Source organism: Pimephales promelas, chromosome 7, assembly GCF_988280905.1.
Source record: "Pimephales promelas chromosome 7, fPimPro1.hap1.1, whole genome shotgun sequence".
In the NCBI taxonomy this organism is placed as follows: Eukaryota; Metazoa; Chordata; class Actinopteri; order Cypriniformes; family Leuciscidae; genus Pimephales; species Pimephales promelas.
Window position 1 is genome coordinate 12,582,322 of NC_142775.1, and position 8,975 is coordinate 12,591,296.

Here is an 8,975-nt window from a genome sequence, read left to right on the forward strand (position 1 = left end):
CTCAACATTAAGCATGGTCGATGTGATGACAATAGGTCTTGTTTAATTGTACTTTACAAACCTGAACATTCGGTTTTCTGTCATGTAGCCTAGTATTGAAGATTGTTGGGTAACACTTTACTTGAAGGGGTGTGCATAAGACTAACATGACACCTTCATGACATGCTATGAATATGAAGGAAGTTTTATGCATGTTTGTGACAACTGTCTGTCAATAAATGTCATTCACTCAGTTTTGACATTTTGAATGCAAATATGACATTGTTTGAGATGTCTTTGTTATGACACCAATACATCATAACCTGTCAGTGTCTTTGTCATGACAACTTGACATTACTAAGACAACACAACCTGTCTTAAACACGACATAGCAGATTAATGATCAAACTTAAGAAACCACCTAGCTTTATTGGTTAACATTGCATTAAACTGTCAGGTGGTTGGTTTTGACATTGGCTGTCATGAAGCCATTATAACTTTTTAATGACAAATTCAATTTGTACCACTGTAGTTGAGGTCACAAAAAATATACATGTCACACTTATAATGCCTCATGACAGCCAATGTCAAAGCCAACCACATGACAGTTTAAACTTGTCATGACAAAGACACTGACAGGTTATGATGTTATGGTTTATGTCAAAATGTCATAACAAATTTGAATTTGCATTCAAAATGTCACTATTGAGCGAAAGACACTTAATGACAGTTGTCACAAACATGCATAAACCCTACTTCATATTCAAGACATATGTCATGTCATGGTTATGAAGGTGTCATGTCAGTCTTATGCACACCCCTTCAAGTAAAGTGTTACGGATTGAGGATGCAAATTCAGCTGATTTAAATGTTATCCATGATAAATCATTGTAAAGTTGGTTTAGATGAAGGTTGGTCAAATTGCAAGAAGCATCAGCAAGAAGCCATGTTTTTCAAGCCAAAGCCACAGATTCAAAAGTTCGGAGTCGATTTTATTTATTTATTATATTTCAAGGCTTCATTTGTTCCATTAAAAATACAGTAAAAACAGTAATATTGCAATAATAATTGCAATTTAAAAATAATTTTGTATTTAAATATATTTAAAAAATGTATTTATATATTATAAAAATAGATTAAATATATAATATATTATAAAATATATAAAATATATATTATAAAATATATTAAATATATTTAAATATTATAAAATATATTTATCCAAGTCTTAGCATCATTACTCAATTCTTAAAGGAGTAGTTCACTTTAAAAAAAAAAAACTTTTGCTGATAATTTACTCACCCCCATGTCATCCAAGATGTCCACGTCATTGTTTCTTCAGTCGAAAAGAAATTAAGGTTTTTGATGAAAACATTCCAGGATTTTCTCCCTATAATGGACTTCATTGGGAACCAAACGGTGCAGCTTCAAAGGGCTTTAAAGGACACCAGACGATGAATAAGGGTCTTATCTAACACCCTGAGTCATTATTCGAAAAAAGATTAGTTCATTTTGATGAACGAGTTTGAACAGGAGAGTCACGAACGCTCATCACTGAAAGGAGCAAGGCGACCATTTGAGCTTATAAAACGTAAACTTTTTTATTTATTTTTGAAATGAGCGATTGTTTCGCTAGATAAGACCCTTATTCATCATCTGGTGTCGTTTAAAGCCCTTTGAAGCTGCACTGAAACTCTCATTTGGACCTTGAACCGTTTGGTTCCCAATGAAGTCCATTATATGGAGTTAAATCCTGGAATGTTTTCATCAAAAACCTTAATTTCTTTTCGACATGGGGGTGAGCAAATTATCAGCAAACGTTTTTTTAAAAGTGAACTACTTGAAAAAGTGAAACTTTATGTTGAACCATTCAATTATCAGCAGTGCATGTATAAATCTACTGGACCAGAATAAACTAAACTAATTGAAATATGAAACAAAAACCCATTTTATTTTGATTAATATTTATAAACAAACACACTTTATAATCTTTATTAAAGTTCGAATAATCTTACGATTCACAATTTTCCGTCTCTAATTCAAAACCTGAAGGGCGTCTGTCAACTTGATTGAAAATTGTCATCGTTGGATTGCTTTTTCTGGCAGACAGGCCATAGAAAAGGAGCAGTGATGGAACAACAACAGAAACAGACTAGGTGAGATGTCAATAGCATAAAATACATCATCGGTCATCATCGCTCGTCTTCAACCTCGCCATTAATATTCGACCTGATGCCTCATGGCAGAGTGTATTTTCAGCTCATCACTCAAACCAAGCGTTTCCCCAGCTGCTCCCGAGTTAGTGTGAAGATGCAGATGTTTGACCACACCTGGCAGCCGTCCCTCTTCCCCCTTGTTCAAGGTGCTTCCCTCCCTGTCCGAGCGCACGCAGCTCTACCCGGCTCCCCCGCAGCTCGTGCGGATATGGGGAAGCCTGGTGACTGAGATGAGCTATGCGTTTCCCCCCGGAGCCACGCTGCCTTCCCATTTTCTCACAGTCACTTCCTCTCCTGTCAACCTGGGAATGTGCTGGCAGCCGTCGAGCCACGGAGACCAGGAAAACTTTTCCCATGTGACAGATATAACAACTCGTGGAAACGGTTACAGTTTCTGTTTATCATGCACTTGCCATTACCTGGCACTGCAAGTCAGATGCACAAGAAAACAAATCAATCATTCTTCTGCCGAGCGTGATTCATAGCGCGCGGAACGGGATGGATTACGAAGAGATGCACCTGATTATGTTTAAAGCGCTTATCGATAGTTTCACGTTCAGGCTTTTCAGAACCCACGCTTAATTGCATGTGGCAAATGATCCAGAATCCACGGCGCATTATCTCAACTGAAATGTTATTGCTCAGGGACTTATAATCTCCCACAACCCTCTGTTCATTTCAGAGCAGTTCCCACCTGGTTTCCATGGCATCTGTCCAACTCACAGCAGGAAAGGAAGCAGATCTCGGCAGTGCTGAGTTCGCCCTCTTCTGGACGGAAGTGAGGGCTCCAATAAGCCTCGGTCTAATTAGCCATGCTGTCAAAACATTTCTGCACAAGTGCTTTTCGAAAACTCTGCTGCATGCTCACGCTGAACTATTCCGAGGGGAGATTTGTTCATTTGGGCTTATGTAACACTGCAGCTTGCTGCCATTACAGGAACAACAAATGAAAAGGTCAATCGATAGTAAATCCAAGCCAGAAAGAAACTGCTCTGATCAGGTCCCACATTGCTCATTCCAGGTATTAGAGATTTAAAACTCAACCTTTTCGTGTAAAGCAATTGGAAATAAGAGAGTCAAACGTATAAAAGCAAGCACTTTTATTTGTTTGAACAGATACATAGATTTTATATTGTACACTTTTTTTTTTTTGTTGTTGCTATTTTGTGTTCTTATACATGTACTAACCGTGGTTAAAAAAGGCAACTGTTAATGGAAACAATGGCAAGTATACAATACAATTAGCAAACATATCAAAATCAGTTTTTACAACATTTTTAGCAACCAATTCTTTCTATTGGTCTGCCATAGTGCAAACTGTGTGGTTTGAAGACAGAGTGGTAGCGTGATATTAACATTCATATTCCTTCCAGTCCCGACGTCTCTGTCTCGAACACGTTTTAATGTGTAGACCGCATTCACAGCGCCTCTGCTTCAAGTCCTTCTCTCCCTTAATGTCGATTTCAATAATACTTCAAGTGTGTAGGGCTGTTCGACAGATGAGTAGTGGTCAAAAGCTACGATTAACAATGTGTTTATTGCAGTGTGTGCGTCAGATAACCCTATTCAAGCTCTGTTCAATGTTCGAGAGTCCCTCTCTGTTTCTCTTGGATACTCTTCTTAAACAAGCTCACTGGTTACAGCAAAGATCTAAATGATTGTATTTTGGAGTGGTTGTGTAATATATTTTTTTTGTTGTTGTATGTTGTCTGTGTGTCCTAATGATAGTATTCTGACAAGGTGAAAACATGAAATAAAGCAGAGAATGTCATCCATTTCAATAGTGTCCATTCCCAATACATTCCTTTAGTATATCCACGTGACATTGGACTCCTGTGGCTGAGATACTGATTTAGAGGAAAATGACAACAACAACAACAACAACAACAACAACAAAAAAACATTGTCAGATGAAGCGGTGCCCAGAGAGTGAGTGAGCGTCCTTCTATTGCACAGTGTCTTGCGGAAAGCACTGATAATGGATGGCGGGTGGTGTGATGATCAGATGTCCGGGTCTTTGAGACGGATCAAGTCCTGTCTGGGCACTGGTTCACGAGCAGCCACAGCGGTCTACTACCATTGACGGGATCTTGCCGTAGATGATCTGCTCTTTGCCGTTGAAGTATAGCATGTTGATGGGAGACATCTTGGTGGGGGTGCAGCAGGGCCCGGCGGTGCCTCGCGGATTGGCCTTGTTCACCAGATGGGTGTGGGGATACTTCTGCAGGTGCATGTAGTCGCATTCTCCCGAACAGTAATTCGCCTTATAGCGTTTTGGAGCAATAATCCAGTCCCAGCCGAAGTCCTCGAAGTCCACAGTGAGAGGGTATCTGCAGCACCGAGACTCGGAGGAATTCTCGTCGCAGTCCAGTCCGGAGTCCCTCCGGATTCGCTTTGGGCCCTCTGAGATTTTCACCTCCATAAAGGGGAGCTGTGAGAGAAAGAACCCAAAAGAGCCAGCGTTTCATAATGGGCATCAACAAGACAACTCTCAGTCTGACCTTGAAATTGCTTTGTCCAACCATTAGCGAATGCGAAATCTAACCAAATCGGATTTGATTAAGAAAGGGAAAGGATTGAATTATTCCAGTTCCGATTCCCGTTCCTTAATGATGCCATTAAGGATTCTTGTAGTAAAAAACTAAATTCATTCAGGTCATACTCCCCAGAAAATCATGAGATCATTTTGTTTTGAGACACATTGTTTTGCTTTTTAAATGGGTTTTCACAGACAAACATTACTTTTATAATGTAGCCACTGATTACAACAGACGTTGTCTTGTGAACAACTAACTACTCTGATTCAAGTTTCAGGAGTCTTAACATAATACTATTTTCAGTTTCGAGTCAAATATCAGAAAGTAACTCGCAATTTAGTGAGTCAGTTTAACTCTGTAACTGTTTCGACTTATTCATAAGTGTTAATCGGACCGTACTAAGCGTGCTGTTGATTCATTACAAGAAATAGGTCAAAAATAATCGTTAGTTCTAAAACCGAATTACTGTGGTCGCGCTTTTCGTTTTTGATTCACTAAAAAGAACCGGTTTGAACGAATCATTCGTTCAGGATTCGGACTACTATTACAAAAACATTCATGACTGATCACTGAATGTTCCGCGCTTTAAAACATGCAATTAAGAACATTTTTACATTGGTGCTACAGGCACTACTTTTTTGGGAGATTGCTGATTTGAAACAGCCAAATAAATAATTTCTTGCTTATCATTCACAGCAACTAGCCTACTATTGACGGAGTTCTGTCTAAATGTGGTTGTATTGTGTAAAAAAACCCCGCACATTTGGTAACACAACAACTCAACTTACCAGTCCATCCTCGCCAGCCTCAGCGGAGGTAACGGCCAAGTCGTTTCCCTTCGCGTCATACGCGTTTATCTCGATGCCCCAGTTGGTCTCCGGTTGTCTTAACCACACCGTGAGCACCTGCTTTACGTCTATACTCTGCCAAGAGGTGACTCCTGCGTTCACATCGATCTTCAGGGATCGTATTCGTATGTGTCTTCCTCCGTCCGTAACGGGCATCAGCCGTGATATCTGTAAGAAGACGGTGGTCACTTCATCCGCCGGTCTCAGATGAACCCAGACCTGCGCTCTTACGATCCGGTTCGCTTGGATTTTCGGACTGAATGAGAAAAAACAACACTTCGGTTTCCGATCTACTTGAACGATGGGGTCAGCTGGAAAAAAAAGAAGAGAAAGTAAATTAGAGTGATTATACGGCCACGGGGGCTACTGGTTTTCCATAAAAGCGGTCCATACAATGACGCACTGATGTAGGCTAATTGAAAAAAAAGTCACATTTAACTTTTAAAGAAATAACGATGACTACGCCCACAAAACAAATATACATTATAGGCCCTATACATTTATATGTAATAATTAGATATAAACACACTATATTAGTAGGCTATACGGAAGCTATTTATATCTTTAAAAACGAATGGATGGGCTACAGATATTATGTCTATATTTAGACATTACATATAAAGGCATTACAAAGACATAATACACAGTTTAACCCAAAAAATTGACTGAGATGTGAACCAATTTAAACTACAGTTCGCATATCACGTGTGGTAAAGGTGAAAGCGTTTTCTTCTGACCGACGCTGGTGCGCTTTTGCTGCGCTTCCATGTTCGGCGTGCGTAAAATTGCTTTAGCAAGGTTGAAAATACTGGCGCAAAGCCTTAAAAAATAGGAATAGACAATTAGGTATACGTCGTATTTGTGCATTTTATGCACTATAGCTGCCTCGTGAGTGCAACTGGCTTGGGCGTAAAGATTGCGTAAAGGGTCTCTCCAAGTAGACTCTTTGTCCGTTAAGAGGATTGTAGCTACATTTACATGAATGAATCTTTGAAATAGTTGATCCTTACGCTCTGTGGCCATAGTCATGATGGTCTCTGTGGTGGCATGTTCATCATCCTCTTCCATAGCTCCATCCTTACTGTCATCCCCCAGAACATCGTACTGATCCAGAAGTTCTTGTAAAGGCGGTGCTTTGGGTAACAGCTGCTTGACCACGTCCCGGCTGATGTTTGGAGCCTGTTTGAGTCGGAGTTTGCTAAGAATTTGGGACTTGATGGCATGCAGTCTCATCAGCTTGCTGTGTTGCCTGAACTCACATGTGGAGCACTGTTCGCTTTCCTCCGTGGCTGTGGAAGGCTGCTGGGGCGCCGTTATATCTCCATTACCCACTGGACCACATGCAATTAATACACTTAGAGAAATTAAAACCTGCGTAAAATGCATGTTCCAAGGCGTGCTAAAGGATGTTTGCTATGTTTGATCTGATTTGCTATGGAAATGAACCTCACCACGCACCGGACAAGTAGATGTCATGCTTAAATTCGGCAAGGCTTTTTATACTGCAACTTTGGCCACTCTATTGTGTCGTAAGATTCAATGATTGGCTGAGCTGGCAACAATAAACCTAATGGACAGAGCTGGACTTCTTTCGCAGTTCTTAAAGAGGTATGACACATCTTAGAGGACTCGTAGAGGAACCAGTCTAACTTGAAAGCAAATTATGCACATGTATATATATAAAATACGCACTTTTATTACAGTATTTCAGTGCGTGCATCCAGGATGCTCCCTGTGTGTCGTCAAACGCAACTGACTCAGAACGTAAAGGCTATATTTAATATTTATGAATATAACATCATAAGCAACAGAATATTTGTTTTACTATTTTATTAAATTGGCAATAAAAGCCACCTTGATGGCCTACTCTACTTGACATTTACATTTGAGCAGCATGATTTTGTTGGTAAAAAGGTTATTGGCAGCCTGGGCTCATATGGGCTCATCTACTAATGTGAATAACTGCTAAAATTGCAGTATGTTCATTTGTATAGTATTCACGTTGCTTCTGTCAATGCAACGCAAAATAATTTCGCCACGTGTTTATTTCTTAACAGTAACATTGAATAATCACAATTCATCTTTGCTGCAGCTTAGGCCTGTTTGGTTTATTAGATCTGTGGGTAAGATACATAGCGCCATCTTGTGGATCGTCTTGTGTAAATCGCGTTAATAATCAGGTCCTGATATTAAAGGGATAGTTCACTTTAGCTTACCTCGAGGGCATCCAAGATGTAGGTGTCTTTGTTTCTACAGTATTTTCAATTTTGATATTTTTAGGTCAAACCGTTGTTGTCTGTCAGTCATATAATGCAGGTATATGGGGTCCACCTTAAAGAGCATGCACAGATAAGTCCAAATTAAACATGATTTAATGACTCATAAATGTAAGTACACAATGATGGCCTAAGACACGAAACGAGCGGTTTGTGTGAGAAAACAAACACTATTTATATCATTTTTACCTTTTAACCAAAGCCACAAAGCGTCCGCGCCCTCAGATCACTTGGACGTGGCTGTGGTTACAAGAGATAAAAACTATATAAATACTGTTCATTTTCTCACACAAACCGCTCGTTTCGTGTCTTAGGCCATCAATGTGTACTTACATTTACAAGTCATTAAATCATGTTTAATCTGGACTTATCTGTGCATGCTCTTTTAGGTGGACCCCATATACCTGCATTATATGACTGACAGACAAGAACGGTTTGACATAAAAATATCAAAATTGAAATTACTGTGGAAACAAAGACACCTACATCTTGGATGCCCTTGAGGTAAGCTAAAACATATCAAAAAATAATTTCAAAGTGAACTATCCCTTTAAGTTTTGCACAGTGCGAGTTATTTGTAAATGGATAGGTTACGTAATAAGGACATACATACATAGCCTAATAAACACAAATATAAACAAATATTCTACAACTTCTCATTTACATCAATGTGTTGGCTCATGATTCATGACAAAATATGTAGGCGTAATTAAAAATGAGTTAGGGCTTACCATGGAATAGGCCTGATCGTTTAATTGACCAACACATGTGGGCAATTAAATGCTCTACAAAACGCTATTGACTTTTGTGCCTGAAGCAATACGTCTATGTAATAAACTTAGGTGATGTTTTTATTTATTTTAATGTATGTGCTAAGTGGTTTATGTGAGGCACCATGTGAGCTCAAACTAATTGCCCCACAGGGATTAATAAAGCTCTAAACTAAAAAAACTAAGCTGTGAATTGATGTTGTCCAACCGATTTCACATTAGGCTAGCCTACACCTCATATAATCTGTCCATCTCACATAATAACAATTTGTGCATTTATTTATTAGGTAAGTAGCCGGGATAATGTGCAGTCATCCGGTCATTATCGCAAAATAAACTCTTTCAGGGT

At 39.2% G+C, this 8,975-nt stretch overlaps 2 protein-coding genes across 2 annotated transcripts in view; one reads left to right on the forward strand and one right to left on the reverse strand.

The window, feature by feature from the left end:
- The window catches only part of pms1 (PMS1 homolog 1, mismatch repair system component), a 64,865-nt gene extending 61,898 nt beyond the window's left edge, over positions 1-2,967 (forward strand). The window contains exon 15 of the mRNA XM_089133076.1: positions 2,878-2,967. The gene's annotated coding sequence lies outside the window, so the exon portion shown is untranslated. The remainder of the gene's footprint in view (positions 1-2,877) is intronic.
- Positions 2,968-4,066: 1,099 nt separating this feature from the next.
- On the reverse strand, positions 4,067-7,003 carry mstnb (myostatin b). The gene is made up of 3 exons (XM_039669891.2): positions 6,591-7,003; positions 5,521-5,891; positions 4,067-4,626 (listed from the first exon to the last, which is right to left on the reverse strand). Exons 1-3 carry the CDS (start codon positions 6,964-6,966, stop codon positions 4,246-4,248), a joined length of 1,128 nt encoding a protein of 375 aa, XP_039525825.1. The 5' UTR covers positions 6,967-7,003; the 3' UTR covers positions 4,067-4,245.
- Positions 7,004-8,975: the final 1,972 nt, after the last annotated feature.

Bases quoted from the DNA above. Each gene is read 5' to 3' on its own strand.
- mstnb (XM_039669891.2), bottom strand. From the start codon at position 6,966: ATGCATTTTACGCAGGTTTTAATTTCTCTAAGTGTATTAATTGCATGT. The intron at 5,892-6,590 runs GTAAGGATCAAC...TTTTTTTTCCAG, and splicing joins CATGACTATGGCCACAGAGC to CTGACCCCATCGTTCAAGTA. The intron at 4,627-5,520 runs GTAAGTTGAGTT...TTTCTCTCACAG, and splicing joins AGGCTGGCGAGGATGGACTG to CTCCCCTTTATGGAGGTGAA.